General features: G+C 44.2%; 1 protein-coding gene across 2 annotated transcripts; it reads right to left on the reverse strand.

The window, feature by feature from the left end:
- Positions 1-1,201: 1,201 nt before the first annotated feature.
- Positions 1,202-15,926, reverse strand: rbp3 (retinol binding protein 3). 2 transcript variants are annotated; one of them, XM_043678799.1, is made up of 4 exons: positions 12,817-15,924; positions 12,110-12,300; positions 2,026-2,168; positions 1,202-1,936 (listed from the first exon to the last, which is right to left on the reverse strand). In XM_043678799.1, exons 1-4 carry the CDS (start codon positions 15,814-15,816, stop codon positions 1,611-1,613), a joined length of 3,660 nt encoding a protein of 1,219 aa, XP_043534734.1. In that variant the 5' UTR covers positions 15,817-15,924; the 3' UTR covers positions 1,202-1,610. The 2 variants fall into 2 exon arrangements, with proteins under 2 accessions (XP_043534734.1, XP_043534735.1); XM_043678800.1 differs by lacking the exon at positions 1,202-1,936 and having other exon boundaries at positions 2,075-2,459; positions 12,817-15,926.
- Between the last annotated feature and the right edge of the window lie 542 nt (positions 15,927-16,468).

Consider the following 16,468-nt stretch of genomic DNA (forward strand, 5'->3'; position numbering starts at 1 on the left):
GGGGTTTTGTCCTGCGTTTTATCTCCTGGAGGGAAGTGGTACAGTGAGTTAGAAATAGTAAAAGCATAGCGATGAGCTGGAAGCCAGGGAGCTGCTAATGGACACGACCTCAGTCCCAGGCAGGAGTCGCTTCCTGCCCTGACTCTCGGGGACAAAGATAGAGAGATAGAGGGAGAGATAGATAAAGAGAGAGAGGGAGACACAGAGAGAGTAAGCGAGAAAGAGAAAGATACAGAAATAGAGATAGAAAGGGACAGATGGAGGGAGACTTAGAGAGATTGAAATACAGAAGGAGAGAGATAGAGGGTGAGATGGAGGGAGACATAGTGAAATAGATACAGAGAGATATAGAAGGAGAGACAGAGAGAGGTATAGAGACAAAGAGGAAGGGATGGAGGCATAGATGAAGGGAAGTTTAGAGAGAGAGATAGAGGCAACGAGAGAGACACAGACAGACATATAGAGAGATGTGGAGGTGTCGGTGTTAGACTGGGGTGGACAGAAAAAGTTCACACAACACCAGGTTACAGTCCAACAGTTCGAAATACACGTGCTGGACTATAACCCGGTGTTGTGTGATTTTTAACTATATAGAAAGAGATAGAGGGAGACATAGAGAGAGATATAGAGACAGAGATACAGTTAGAGGGAGTGAGAGAGATAGATAGAGAGAGAGGTATATCTCCCTCCGAAAACTGGGACAGGTGGAAACTTGAATCAGGGCCTCCTGGTCTAGAGCTAGCGCCATTTCTGGCCATGCTAAAGCCACATCTTACACGTGGGTGGTTCATTTTGACAAGAGCACAGAAAGATGCAGTTCAGTGACTTTGCTTTTACCAGCTTAATAAGTGACTAAGAAGGATCAATTGTACTAATATTTTACCCCCAAACTTTCAATTATAGTGGATTAAACGCGTTATTTACAACATTTATCCTGCAATTTATAATGATGTGAATTCGAGTTCCTTATATTTTGACGAACGTGTATTTTTTCAGGTAAGAATTCATAGTTTGGATTCGATGTAGTATTTCAGATTGAGAATATATATGTATTATAACAATAGAGATTAATTTAAAGATATTGAGAGTATAGATACTATTTTCAAGACATAGATTCAATTTTATTAGGGCTAATCTAATTAGATTTGCTTTAAGGTTAGGTATTGGCTAACACACCAAAACAGATCGACACATCAAAGTGTTCCCAGTTTTAAACGATTTATTGTATTAATCGCCGATTCTCACGCCAAAATAATCTTTTCCCCCTGAAACATCGCATGATATTCCTTCACGAGAAAGCGAAATGAGCGGAATAATGAGGCAAACGAGAAGAACGTGGATAGTGAATAGTCCAATGGAACACAAGGCGTAAAGACATGGCCCCAACTGGGTCATAACGTCTAAGGTTGGGGTGCGCTGTCCTTCAATAACCCACACATTAATACAGTACACATTTGGAATTTCTGAGGCTGGTATAATGAGAATTGAGCTTCGAATGATTGTCCATTGACAACTACATTTGAATCATTGATTTCTAATTCTCGGTGAAATCGCCATGCGTATTTGACTATGGGGGTTGTGTGTTTATATATAAACGACCCGAAGTCACATTAGGAGGCTCCGTGGAAGTGACTTCTCAAGATATCCCTGGCTTTTTCTAGCGCCGTTTCCGCAGCTACCTCGAGGTGAGGAGTTACTCCAATCCCTTCCCAGGACGCTCCGTCCGGGTTGGAGGATCTGACCGTCGGGATGCTCAGGTACAGCTGGGTGTCATCCACATGGTAGGTTTGCGGGGGGTGACAACCGCCACTGGTCAGCTCCCCGACCACCACAGCCCTCCCCAGCCTCTTCATCACGAAGACAAACTCCTCAGCTGCGCCCGAGGTGAAGTTACTGGTGAGGAGGATCAACTGCCTTCCAGAGCCATATCGCTCACCTTTATTAACAAGGGGAAAGAAAAATGTCAGGGCGACACGGCAACCTCAGGCTGATAGCCGACTTGGTAACAAAACAATATTCCAGTACCTGCTACGTGTGGAACTGTCCACAGTTCGGAGATGGTGTCAGTGGGTCTGTTGTAAACGCTATCGAGGAGAACAGGCCTTCCATCGTCAAAAAAGTAGGAACACAGGAGCGGGATGGCAGACGTAGGTCCTCCAATGTTGTACCTACCCGGGAGAAGATGTGCTTGAATTAGTTACACGCTGGAAAATGGAATGTGTGTTTGGGCCATTTCAACAACACTCCGACCACGCGGAGAGTGAAGGGTTGAGTCTATATCTAATTATTATCAAAGGGGTTGTTGAACGGATCTTCACTCATCGAAATCAAGGCACGATGCATGAAATCTCCTTATACACAGAAACTACACCTGAACGCCCCATTCTGAACTAGAGTTGTGTCTTGTCAAGCGTTGCATGATTCCTGTGAAAGTGGAACTGAAGCCGGGAGTGGTGCATCTGTGAACAGAGAAACAGGGTTAAGATCGGGACTACGATTTGATTCTTCTTTCGAACTGAAAAGTGCTGGAAATGTAACGGGTTTTACTTCTTGATAAAACGGAAGGAACGAGTGGAGCAGAAGACAGAGAGAAAGATTAAAAGTATAATTGAACAAAAGACGAAGCGAGAGATAATGGTTGAAGAGATTAAGCAAAGTAAAGGTCCAGGTTATGCAGAATACAGATCGAATTTGCTGGAAACTTGAACAGAACAGAAAGAGCGAGAGAAACTCAGCAGTGTATGAAATTTACATGACAATATACATTGTAATTACAATTACATTGTAATTCAGCAGGTCTGGCAGCATCCGTGCAGAGAGAAACAGAGTTTATGTTTGGAGTTCAGTCAATAGTGTGTGTACTCTATAGGCATATACAGTTCACCTCCTGCCGAATAGTATATGGACTCTATACGCATATACATTCACCTCCTGCCGAATTTCTCCAGCGCTTTCTGTTTTAATTGCGATTCCCAGTATTTTGCTTTCATTTGATGGAATCCTTTGGGCAGAATACGTACCCTGTGCTGACTGTCCTTTGCTTCAATCATGTAGCGTTACCTCTGCCCTTAAGCAACAGAGCACACTGCTCACACCCTGGCTGCAAGTTCTCAATATTTTGTCAGTCTAGAAATCACAGTCATGAAGTCATTTTTTCCCCTGTAAATTTGAAAAGCATTTTGCAGATCTGGTCCAAAAATACAAGTGTGTCTCTTTTAAGGAGAAAATTCGATTAGATTCCCTACAGTGTGGAAACAGGCCTTTCAGCCCACGACCCTCCGAAGAGTAACTCACCCAGACCCATTTCCCACTGACTAATGTACCTAACACTATGGGCAATTTAGCATGGCCAATTCACCTGGCCTGCACATTTTTGAACTGTAGGAGGAAACCGGAGCACCCAGAGGGAATCTCCACACAGACAGTCACCCGCGGCTGGAATTGAACCTCGGACCCTGGTGCTATGAGGCAATGGTGCTAACCACTGAGCCACCCCAACCCCTGTGCTGCATATTTCAATAGTGTGATTTCTTAAAGTTACCAATAATCAACTTGCTCAAAATACTCCTTAAAGCTTTTAACCTGAAACAAGTTTATGAGAAAAAATGAAACTTAAAATCGAGTATAATTCTAACACAGAAACTTCTGCTTCAGTTCCCAGTTTAAAGAAGTATCTTCAATTACACTTGATGGATTTGCCTTTCATCATTTTCCTCCACAACAGTGATTCATTTCAAAATTACACAAACTGAAAAACAATCTTCTGCATTAGTAATCTCCTAGCCACTTTGATCTGAAAGGGAAACTGAAATTATGAAGCACATATTTGCTCTCACTTGTGTGCAATGACCATCTTATACATTGATAATAACCAGAATACATAAAAAACCCTGCATTTTACTCAAGTATCTCACTGAGTACTGTTTCACCTGTAACACAATGACATGAGGTTACTATTTATGCAACAGCTTTGGGACACAGTTATCTGTACTATCTGGTGAATACATTTGCTGACGTCCATTTCATAACATTATATGACATATTAAGATTCTGGACTAATACTGCAGCATGATAACAGTTAATTAATAGCTTTTATTAACATGTGTGAAATTACTGAATTTGATTCTCATAACACCAGTAATTCACTCAGATTTTGTTGCACAAAATACAAGTTATTTTAAGAACATTGGTATAATCAAAATTGAAAGCAGCTTTTATAAATTACTCACAAAACAGAAATTGATGGAGAAACTCAGCAGGTCTGGCAGCATCTGTGGAGAGAAAGCAGTTTTGAGAGTAATGTTCATTGTCCATAGTCCATTCATTGCACTCAAAATGTTAACTCTGTTTCTCACTCCACAGATGCTACTAGACCTGCTGAGTTTTTTCAGCAATTTCTGTTTTTGTTTGTTTCAGATCTCCAGTGCCCAAAGTTCTTTGTTTTAGTTTGGTTCTTAAATTACTCATGACAAATCGTGAGGATCCATGTAATAAAATGAGATTCAACATAATCAGTCACTGTGAACGTCATTGTTAGAGTTCAAAGTACAGTATTCACAACACTCCATGGTGTGAAACTGTGTTAGGTTCCAGTATGACTGTTTCATCAAGGTGTAACATGCCAAGTGAAGCAGTTTCCAGTTTGGGTATCAAGCTGAAGCAGCCCATGTTTATAAAATCATGAGGGGCATGGATCGGGTAAATAGGCAAGGTCTTTTCACCAGGGTAGGGGAGTCTAAAACTAAACTGAACCACGACCTGAGCTACAAATCTTCACAAAAATCCCCCTAGACTGTTAATCACCTTCATTCCTGAAGAAGGGCCTGTGCCCGAAACGTCGAATCTCCTGTTCCCTGGATGCTGCCTGACCTGCTGTGCTGTTCCAGCAATAAAGTTTCAACAATCACCTACAAGACACAAGTTAGGAGCACAATGGAGTACTTGCACCCTCTTGATGCTATTTTCCACTTTCTATACCAGTTATCTTTTGGAATCTCTGAATGGAATTGCCAACTTCATACAAAATAATGAACAGTTTTGTGAGCAATCGCTTTACAGTAGACAGCAACAAACCAAGTCTATTTTATACAAAAACAGAAATTGCTGGAGAAACTCAGTAGGTCTGGCAGCACCTGCTGAGAAAGCAGAGTTAACATTTTGAGATTGATGCTCCTTCTTCAGAACTATTTTCGACTGAGTTCTTACAGCTGGCAGATGTGCCTTCCATTTAATCAGCCTGGGCCAGATTTAAATTCAAATAAAGGCAAAATACCATTGATGCTGGAAATCTAAAGCAAACACAGAGAATGTTGGAGAGCATTTGGCAACAATTTGTGGAGAAAAACAAAGGAATTAATGTTTAGCCACACTGGACTCAAAATACTAACTCTGTTTCTCTCTGCACAGATGCTGTCAGACCTGATGAGTTTCTCAAACATTCTCTGTGCTTGTTCTAGATTTGAACTCAGACTTGCAGAAAGAAAGGAACAATATCTAATTCACAGGGTAAGTCTAACTCAGGACTAAGCAATTTTCTTGACTGGCAACACAACCACGCATATTCACTCCCTCCACCACCAATGTTCAGTTGCAGCAGTGTGTACCAGTGTGGGCAGCACAGTAGCACAGTGGTTAGCGTTGTTGCCGCACAGCGCCAGAGACCCGGGTTCAATTTCCGCCTCAGGCAACTGTCTGTGTGGAGTTTGCATATTCTCCCCGTGTCTGCGTGCGTTTCCTCTGGTTTCCTCCCACAGTCCAAAGATGTGCAGGTTAGATGAATTGGCCATGCTAAATTGTCCGTAGTGTTAAGTGAAGGGGTAAACGTAGGGGAATGGGTCTGGGTGGGTTGCTCTTCGGAGGGTTGGTGTGGACTTGTTGGGCCGAAGGGCCTGTTTCCACACTGTAAGTAATCTAATCTAATCTACAAGATGCACTGCTGAAATTCACCAAGCCTGCTTAAGCAGCATCTTCCAACTGATAACCACTACCATCTAGACAGACAATGGCAGAAGGGCATGTGAATACCATCTCCAAACCATACACCATCCTGACCTGGCATTATATCGCCATTCCTTCATAATTAGATCAGAGTCCTGGAACTCCCTCTCTAATAGGGTTATGATTAACCCTCCATAAAAGGTGGGGAGCAGAAGGAAAGATTAGGGAGAGGGTAGTGCATGAGGGAGATAACCTCGCACCACAGAAAGGGAGTGGAGACAATGCAGAGTAAGGATTAAGAGGTTAAAGAAGGTAGCTCTCAAGTGCAAATAGAAATGGGCAACAAATAGCAGCCCTGCCAGAGAGGCACACAACCTTCGAATGAATGAGAAAAATAACGTTTAGAAATATTTTGAATCTCATTGCTCAGCTGTTACAATGGATTGGTTTTTGCATTCAGTGGTAAAGCAATAGTGAAAACTGCTGATTCTGAAGATTTAGTGATTTCTGGTGTCCGGGGAAAAGGAACTGGATTTCCCTTCTCCTGTTTGGCAATTTAATACTAGTATCAAGTCAAGAGTATTACCAGGTGACCACATCCATTGATGTCACCAAGTAGAGTGGTACGAGGAGTCATAGTTTGAAGATATTAGGAGAAAGGTATAAAGGAGACGTCAGAGGTAGGTTCTTTATACAGAGAGTTGTGAATGCATGGAGTGCATTGCCAGTTGTGATGGTGGAAATAGGGTCATTGAGGACATTTAAGTGACTGCTGGACATGCACATGGATAGCAGTGAGTTGAGGGGTGCGAAGGTTAAGTTATTATATTTTATATTAGGATTAAACCTCGGCACAACAGCATGGACCAAAGGGCCTATTCTGTGCTGTACTTTTCTATTTCTATTTCTATGTCTATTTCTATGTCTAGAGTAAACAAGCAACCAAACTGAAGTATATTCACCAACAGCAAACAAGGAAGTTAAAATAGAGAATCTGCCCACTTTTAATTTACTTCTTGTAGCATAATAATTGATTATGATCGGATCAAGATGGAAAGTAAAATATCACAAGCACTTGAAAACAAATCAAAAAAGAACTGGCATGTTTTTATGATACAGAAATTCCACATTTTTTGCAGATAAAATTAGATTTTCAGAGCCTCTGAGGGTTCTTTAATCATGAACTGAGCGAACTGTTAAAAATGCAATTACATTGCATTGAGCAAGATGCAACTTTTAAAGGAACAAAAACAGGAATTGCTGGAGAAACTCAGCAAGTTGGCAGCCTGTGTGGAGAAAAAGCAGAGGTAACATTTCAAGTCCAGTGATCCTTCTTCGGAACCCATAACCTTTAAAGCGTTTTCAGACCAGAGATAACAGCATAAGAGTGGAAGTTATCATACATTATCTAATTTCTTAGTAACGTTTGGAGATGCCACAAAGGTGAAATCCTGCAGATCGTGGAAATCCAAACAAGTACAGAAAGTGCTGTAGAAACTCAGCAGGTCTGGCAGTATCTGTGGAGAAAGAAATATTGGAACTGAAGTGATATGGAAAGTTGTTGGGTTTATAATGTGGGAAAAGGTGAGGAGCAGAAGGAAAAGTCAGGGAGAGGTTGGTACATGAGGGAAATTACCTTGCACCATAGAAAGGGAGTGGAGACAATGCAGAGTAAAGATTAAGAGCAGAATTTTGGTCAGGTTGTTGATGAATTCTAGCCAGGCTGTTCAAATAGAAGCTAAGAGACATGGACTATCATTGTGCACAGAGTTTATTGACTATATGAGTTCAGAACCTTTCTCCCCAAGTCCCAACTATTTCTTCTGTACATATCTAGATATCAATTCATGGCTATCACATGATTTCATTCTAACCTAAATTACCTTTTACATTACAGTTCTGAAAACAAGATCATTAAACTGAGAGGAGTGGGTGATGTGAGTGACAGGGAAGGAAATATTCCTGTATCCCTGCTCACAATGCAGTCCCTTTTTTTGAAGAGACTGGGTAGATTGGGTAACCACTTTATGAAACATCTCCACTCTGTTTGCAAATGTGACCATAACCTTTGAGTTGCTTGTCATTTCAATACAAGATCCGCTGCAGTATTCCAGGAAAGCCCAATGCATGTTGGAGAAATTAGTATCTCACTTTTTGGGTACTTTACAGCCTTTTTAGACTTAACACTGAATTCAACTACAAAGCCTATCCACTATTTGGATTTCACTCCCCCCCGCTACATCCTCCAGTTTTGTTTTTTGGCAGGATGGATCTATAACCTACTGAATGGTTATGCTTTATCCCTTGTCCACAGCCAATGCCATTTTGTTTTGTGACATCTTTAATGGCTAATCTTCTTGGCTTTCTAATCTTTCTTTCAATTCCATTTACTACTCTATACCTTTACCCTCAGCGTAAAACCTATCACTTTTCCTTATTACTTCAGTTTTGAAGAAGTGATATTGGACTGAAAAGATTAACTGTTTCTTTCTCTCTGGATGCTGCCAGACCTGCTGAAGTTTTTCTGCACTCCACTCTGCTCTTGGCTCAACAACACACTTTCTGGAGGAGTACAGAGTCAGTGACTGAAATCACTATGCCTTCCTACAGCTTTGGTATCATTTCAAGCATTAAATGTGGGTCATCAATTATCGTATTTTTGTCATGCTTTATTTCATGAGTTCTATTGAAAGCTGAATGTCAGAGCATCTTGAAACATTCCTGTCATTTATGAGCCCAATACCTGTCAGTCATAGTCAGTGTTTTCCTTTTTGCCATTATGAATGGTGTAATTGTCTGTGTGCTCAAGTAGCTATAACATTAAAAGATATCATTTGTTAGCAGTGCGGCTAAGTGGGAAAATATTTGTGCTATATAATGGATGATCAAGGCAAGTTACAGATCAGCCACAAATTTGTTGCTTACATCTACATATCATTTAAGTATGAGCTGGGAACTTGTAAATGTGAACAGCACATATCCCTTGGTTAAAATATGAATTATAGTGTGTTTCTGAAGGAACAAGTAAAATGGTAAGTACTGACTCAGCACCATTTCCTATATTTGATTTTCTTTCTTTATTAGGAGTTCTTTTACATTCTGCCTATAAGATGAATCCAATATTGAATTAAATTTCATACAGAATTTGATTACAATGTAATTAAATAAAGCCTGGTTTTGGAGTTAGGCCTCACTTTGTCACTGAAATAAGTTGAGATTCTCTTTAGTCGCTGACTTCACTTCGGTAAACTTTATGTCTTTTTTATCCTCACCTCTGAGTTACATCACAAACGGTGGTTTGAATGTGATGCACAAAGCAGGTTTACACAAACCCTAAATTTTTAATGTGAATGCACAGCAAAATTGCAAAGTTTAAATGCTGTCTAATCTTCAGTGTGTCACTTAACAGCCAATATTCTGGAATACTCCAAAGGGGATTGCGTAGCTTCCAATCTGCCCTTTATGATTTCTGGCCCAAAAGCAAAACTCAAATATTTGACTTTAACCCAGCTGGTTATGGTCAAAAAACAAAAATAATGGTAAGTAGAAGAAATACATTATAAGAAACTACAACGACGTTGAAAAACACATTGAAAAAACTGCGGATGCTAGAACTCAGAAATAAAAACAGAAATTGCTGTAAAAACTCAAGCAGGTCTGGAAGCATCTGTGGAGAGAAATCAGAGTTAATGTTTCAGGCCCCGTGACTCTTCTTCAGAATACTGGTACTGATATAATGGTGCCACACTGGAACAAGTTGATATGTTTGCCTCTCTACAGCAAACGATAATAGTGGATGGAAGGTGCGAAGTAAGAGTTATCAGAAGGATTGTTATGAAGGTGTAGATGTGTACCGTACCTTTAAGAGAGAGTGAAAGCTGGCAAGGACTGACTGAAAGCATAGAGTATGCTGAACAATTAAAAAATGTAACATTTGGTTGTGAAACAAACAGCTGGAGCTACTTTGCCATGGTACACAACAAATTCAAATTTGACCAATCAATTTAGATTATGCCCCAAGATACCAAAATCCAATTGAATCTGAATTTTAATGTTTTGTATGACATCAAAACAATGAAATGGTCTGATGTTTTGGGGTATATAAAATTCGGGTATTTTGAACAGTTAGCCAGAATGGCAAAAAGCACCTATGAAGATATGACCTGCGGAGCTTCTCTCAGAAAGGTATCATTTCATATGAAATTTGAAAAGCAGAAGATCGAAGAAAAGGTCAGGAAAGTACAGACAAAGATACCAAGTCAACAGCTGGCTGGTTTTGAAATTTGTTTTTTTTTGTAAACTTAATCGGGCAGGGGAGCGTTTATTGGATCACTATATTGTTGTAGAGTCGGAGGTAGATAAATTGATCAAAGGAGGATTACTGTGTAGATAATTGTTTAACGTTCCTCTGTTTTTTGGAGTTAAAGAATAAATTGTTAAAGTTTTTCTTTAAATAGAAGGATTTTTGTAGTTCTTGGTCACTTATATTTTAACAGATTATGAGGCGAGGTGAGCTTTTCTGTATGCATGGTTTAGATTAGCAGAAGGGTCTACCTTTCATAACAGGGACAAGATAGCCAGAGTAATTTTGTGAAGGTGAGAGGTGTGCTAACATCAAGAAAACTCAAGCCTGTAACAAGGAAAACCTCATAAGGTGCTCCATTCTATCCACTTCCCTGTATACCTGGACAATGGAAAATAAAGCTTCAACATTTCAAAGAAATCTTAACATCTATTAAAAAATGTTATACTCAGACTGTAAAATAAATAAAGAAGTGCTGGAAATTGCAGAGGTAAAAAGAACTTTAAAAAGTGATATCCTGAAAAGATATTTGGGTCCTTTGGTGAGAGCTGAAAAGATCTCCTCTAGAGGGCAGCGTGGAGGGCAGCTGAAAGAGGCTTTGATCTAGGCGTGGATGGAGAATGTCATAGAGTGGTTGTAGAGCAGTGACAGTGGACGTGTGAGGATGTGGCACAACAGATGACTGTGACAAACTGTGACAGCAGGTCTCCAGGCAGGAGTGGCTACAATCTCTGGAGGGCTGTAGTGTGCATGCCTTTAATTAGTGCCACTAGGGGAGCCTGTATTTATCTGAGAGGTGGGTAGGGGATATCACAAAATCATGGAGTAATATGCCACAGAGAGAGCACATTCTGACCATGTTGTCTGTGCCAGATCGTGGAAAGATCCCTCAAATTAGTACCAATGCTAATTCAACCTGGTTGGCTTGGGGTAAAGCCAGGTAGCAAGATGTCTTTGGTAGAGCAGATATGGCAGCAAGAGCTTTGATGGGTTTTGCAGTGTATTTGTTTTTTTGGATTATGCTTGGCACTTGATGTATCACGTCACAGAAGGGATTTGAACAAGGGGTCAGATTTTAAGTTCAGATTTTTTATTTCATGCTAAAATAAGGAGCAAGTTTATTACCGCAGACCAAACCTGTGAATGGTTTGCTAAACTCTAAAAAGGACCTGAGGGGCAACTTTTTCACACAGAGGATGGCGCGTGAATGGAATGAGCTGCCAGAGGAAGTAGTGGAGGCTGGTACAATTACAACATTTAAAAGGCATCTGGATAGGAAGGGTTTAGAGGGATATGAGCTAAGTACTGGCAAATGGGACTAGATTAATTTAGGATATCTAGTTGGCATGGACGAGTTGGACCAAAGGGTCAGTTTCTGTGATGAACGACTCTACAACTAGTCAAGGAGCGGCATGGTGGCTCAGTGGTTAGCACTGCTGCCTCACAGCACCAGGGTCCCAGGTTCGATTTCAACCTTGGACGACTATCTCTGTTGAGTTTGCACATTCTCCCCGTGTCTGTGTGGGTTTCCTCCCACAGTCCAAAGATGTGCAGGCCAGGTGAATTGGCCATGCTAAATTGCCCATAGTGTTAGGCGCATTAGTCAGAGGGAAATGGGTCTGGGTGGGTTACTGTTCGGAGGGTCAGTGTGGACTAGTTGGGCTGAAGGGCCAGTCTCCACACTGTAGGGAAGCTAATCTAATCTAATCAAGTGCTTAGCTGACTCTAAGACAATGATAATGAGATGGTACCAAGCTGCAGAAAACCAGTAGTTCTGCACAACGATAGCATCTCTCAAGTAGTTCAAGGCAGTCAGACCACTGTGGCTCAGTGATGTTACCAGCCAGTCTCTCACACAATGCACATTACCTAAGATCCACAATAAGTGCAGTAGTGTTTGCAATCTTATTCCAGACATGGTGCACCATGAGATCTGACACCTGGCTGATGTGCTCCAGGTCACTGAACATGTCGAATCGGAGGTAGCCGACAGTGTTATCAAACACCTTTGTTTGGAAAGAAAATTTGATGAGGTCCTCAAACATCTCGGGGGGAGGAATCTGGCAAAGAGCAGAGTCACAATTAATACAAAATCCATTACTTTATTTTCTTCAATCACAGCATGTTTTATTTCAGGATCTTATGCTGCTCAAAAAAGGGGTCTTGTGGTGCAGTGATAGTGTTCCTACCTGTAGACTAGAACATCTGTGTTGAAATTCCACCCTTCCCCAGAGGTTTGTGGCAACAGGATAATTAAACATTGCCTTTTTATGGGGGTCCTGTAGAGCAGTGGGAGTGTTGCTATCTCTAGATACGAAGGTTAGAGATTCAAGTCACCATAGAATCATCATAGAATCCCTACAGTGTGGAAATAGGCCCAACAAGTCCACACAGACTCTCCGAAGAGTCCAACCCCATTCTCCAACCCTATTAATTACATTTACCCATAACTAACATATCCCTGAACACTATGGACAATTTAGCATGGCGAATTTACCCAGCCCTATCCCTACCTGCCCTATCAACATTAAAGTAGGATAACCGAGAACAGTTCCGAATTGTAGAGGTGAACCTACCGGCATTGGCACCACTCCGGGAATGTGGTCCTTTCTGTTCTCCGGGATGTGCGCCACCCTGAGGTGTTTGTCGCCGGAGAGCTGGTGAAGGTGCGCGGACAGTTTCAGAGCCAGCTCGACCTCAGAGTTGATGCCGCTGTACTGGTCCTGGCTGAGGAGGTGGGTGAGGTGCTCAGACACCGATGCCCCGCCTTCAGCTGAGGCGTAGTTGGCAGCCACCAGCTCCCCAGCCGTGCGGACAATCCCGGGGATTTTGGCACGGAGTCTGACAATGCCGAGGGCTACCTGCAGGGCTTCGTTGGCTTGGACGGGGACATGAGGCTCAGCCCCGGAGACACTCCAAACCTTGCCGGAGACGCTGCTGAGTACCACCTGGTTGGGGATAGCCATGTAGAGGTCACTGTGTGCCATCCTGTAGGTGCCAATTGACAAGGCCCCGCCAATGGTTGGCTCCCCAATGACTGTCGCCCTCTTCAAATCCATCATGGCCCTGGTGAATGTCTCCGCTGCTGAGCCTGTGATGTGGCTGGTTAAGATGTAGATGTCCTTCTCGGGGGAATACCTTTGCCCCAAGACTTTGGGCATGGTCCATATCTGCGTACGGGTGGAGGAGGGCTGGTCGAACACTGTGTAGAGGTGATGCAGAGGCTGGGGCGCGAAGAAGTAAGAACACAGAATGGGGATGGCAGTGGAATAGCCGCCAACGTTGTACCTCATGTCAATGACCAGGCTCTCAGTGTCTACCAGCTTGTTCCACACTTGCTCCAACAACTGAGGCCCAATGACCCTGATGGTGTCGGCCCCTGCCATGAGGTCAAAGCGCAGGTAGCCCACATTGCCAGACAGCACTTCCACCTTGAACAGGGCACGGAGGATGCCACCCAGTTCTTCCGGCGACGGGATGCTCTCGGGTGCTTCCTCCGGGGGCTCGGGTGCCGACATGCTGCAGAACACTTGGAGCCGGTGATCGGCCGCTGCCTCCTTCAGATCACGGGTCAACTGCGAGGCCAGCGACTCATTGTCCACCACTGAGCGGTACCACCCTGCCAGCCACTTGGCGTGGAGCACAGAGCTGACCTGGGCTGCTACCTCTGGCATGGCATAGTGGGTATTGAGCAGGTTGGCCGCCTCCTCGACCAGCTCAAAGAGGTTGGCGTGGAAGGTCATCACCTCCTTGGTCTTCTCAAGAGCCTCCTCTGCTAACACAATGGCATCGGGCACCACACCACCACCCAGCCAATACTCGCCATTGTTATCCAAGAAGTTGAGGAACGGGATGGTGATGACGAGGTTGGTTTCTCCAATTGGGAAGGACCGGGAGTGGTGCAGGGTCCCAGATGTGATCTCTCCAATCACAGTGGCCCGTTTGAGGGACTGCATCAAGTAGGCAAACTCTTCAGCAGCAGAGGCAGTGCGGTGGCTGGTCAACACGTAGACACCCCTCTCCGAGCCATAGAGGCTCCCCTTCGGGGCTGGGAGTGTCGAGAACTCTTGGCTGGTGTTACTCAGCCGGTTATACACTGTATAGAAGAGGACGGGGGGGCCCTGTTCTTGGAAAGGGGACAGCAGCAGGGAAATGGCATCCGAAGGACCACCCGTGTTGAAGCGAAGGTCAACTATCATGGCACTGGTGTCCTTCAGGGGTACCCACACCTTGTCCTCCAGGTGCAGGCCGAGTAGAGGCATCAGGGCACCGCCTGGGAACTGGTCGAAACGCAGGTAACCAATGTTGCCTGGCAGGATGTCCACCCGGAACATGGAGCCCAGTAGGTGTAAGAGGGAGCTGGCATCGCTCGCTAGGTCCACCGAAGGGCTAGGCGCCAGGGCTCGGGGTGGCACTGCACTCACCCTGATGGTCAACCTTGGGTCCTCACAGATGGCCTGCAGCTCACAGTTGAGCTTGGCTGCCAGGTCTTGCTCAGAAATCACTGCTGAGGCGGTCAGTTTGGAAATTCGGCGCACGAGGGAGGGGACGTGGTCCACAAAGGTGTAGTAGCTGCGCAGCAGATCGGATATCCTGGCAATCACACTGGGCACTGCCTTCCTGATGGCTAGGATTGAGGTGGCTTTCTCCAGTGCCCTATCAGCACTGACCAGCACCAATGGGAAAACCCCATTCACCTCCCAACTTTGGCCAGTGATGGGGCTGATGGATCTTGAGAGGGGGACAGTGATGAAGAAATCTGAGGTGCCAATGCGGAACTTCCGGACATTGAGTGAGCCGCCCGCAGTCCTCTCGCCCACCAGAAGAGCCCGGTCCAAGTGCTTCAGAATGTAAGCCACATCCTCTGGCACCCCTCGGGTGTTGCTGCTGACCAGCACCAACAGGTCCTTGTCCTGGCTATACCGCTCCCCCAGGACACTGGGCAGTGTCCAGAGCTCCATGGTGGAATTGGAGGGCCGGTTGTAGACAGAGTCGATGTGGATTGGATTGCTAGCCTCACAGAAGTAGGAGATGAGAAAGGGGACCCCAGAGATATTTCCACTTTCGCTGTATCTCAGGTCCAGGATGAGGGCGTCGGTGCTCACAATGTGGTCCCAAATGCTCTCCACCAAAACAGGGCCAAGCTCTTTGACCATCTCCGCCCCGATGATGTGGTCAATCCGCAAGTAGCCCACGTTGTTGTCCAAGATCTCAAACCTGACGGAGCTCTGCACCAGCTGGAGACGCATCTCGGGGCCGAGGGGAGGGAGGGGCACTGGGTCCTGGATGGAGGTGCCGGGCTCGTAGGAGATTCGCAACCGAGGGTCATTCAAAGCCCCCTGGACCCCCGCCGTCAACACCGCCGCCAGCGTGTGCGGCTCGCTCACATGTAGGATCTCCTCGCTCTGGTTGGCCTGCCGGATGGCCTCCTTCATACCTGCCAGGTTTTCCGGGAAGCAGTAATTTTCCAGCAAGACTTCAGCCATGTCCAACATCGTTGTGGATTGGAACATCTTAGCACTGGGCACCCAGCTCACAAGTATAACCATCAACCAAAGTCTTGACATTCCTGCCATGCTTCTTAATGAGCTGTTTCTCCCTACAAAACCAAAACATAAACACCCTGGTCTATCGGTAATGGAGACTCAACGTTACCTTCCTTGCTGTCACTCTGAAATGAAAGGCAGGCAGCAAGGCAGTACTAACGTCAAGAGACAGGATCAGCCAGATTACATGTACTCAGTGGTGCTGAAAGTTTAATCTCCTTAGGTGACCTGCCTAAGCAAAGCACTGTCTATAAATAATAAAACAAATATTCAAAATATAAAACAGAAAAGCTGCAGGATGCTGAAGATCTGAAACAGAAATTGCCGGAGAAACTCAGCAACTCTGGCAGCACTGTGGACAGAGAAACAGAGTTAACCTTCTGGGTCCAGTGACCCCTTTTCAAGGATCTCTTCCTCTCTCCACAATTGTTGCCAGACCTGCACTTCCTGTTTTTGTTTTAGATTTCCTGCTTTTGTTTTTTTTCTGGACAATCTGTATTGGGGTTGCTGACTGACCAAATTTATGAGTTAGGGGCTTAATTATTTAGGCCATAAGACATAGGAGCAGAAATTAGGCCATTCAGCCCATCTCTTTTGCCATTCAATCATGGCTGATGAGTTTCTCAATCCCATTCTCCCGCTTTCCCCCTGTACCCCTTGATCCCCTTGACAGTCAAGAACC

This window comes from Chiloscyllium plagiosum, chromosome 38 (assembly GCF_004010195.1).
Source record: "Chiloscyllium plagiosum isolate BGI_BamShark_2017 chromosome 38, ASM401019v2, whole genome shotgun sequence".
NCBI lineage: Eukaryota > Metazoa > Chordata > Chondrichthyes > Orectolobiformes > Hemiscylliidae > Chiloscyllium > Chiloscyllium plagiosum.

Excerpts from the sequence above, each read along its gene's own strand:
- rbp3 (XM_043678799.1), bottom strand. The coding sequence starts at position 15,816 with ATGGCAGGAATGTCAAGACTTTGGTTGATGGTTATACTTGTGAGCTGG. Across the intron at positions 2,169-12,109 it reads GCACTTATTGTGGATCTTAG|GTACAACATTGGAGGACCTA; the intron begins GTAATGTGCATT and ends TCTCCCGGGTAG. Across the intron at positions 1,937-2,025 it reads GACAGTTCCACACGTAGCAG|GTGAGCGATATGGCTCTGGA; the intron begins GTACTGGAATAT and ends TTGTTAATAAAG.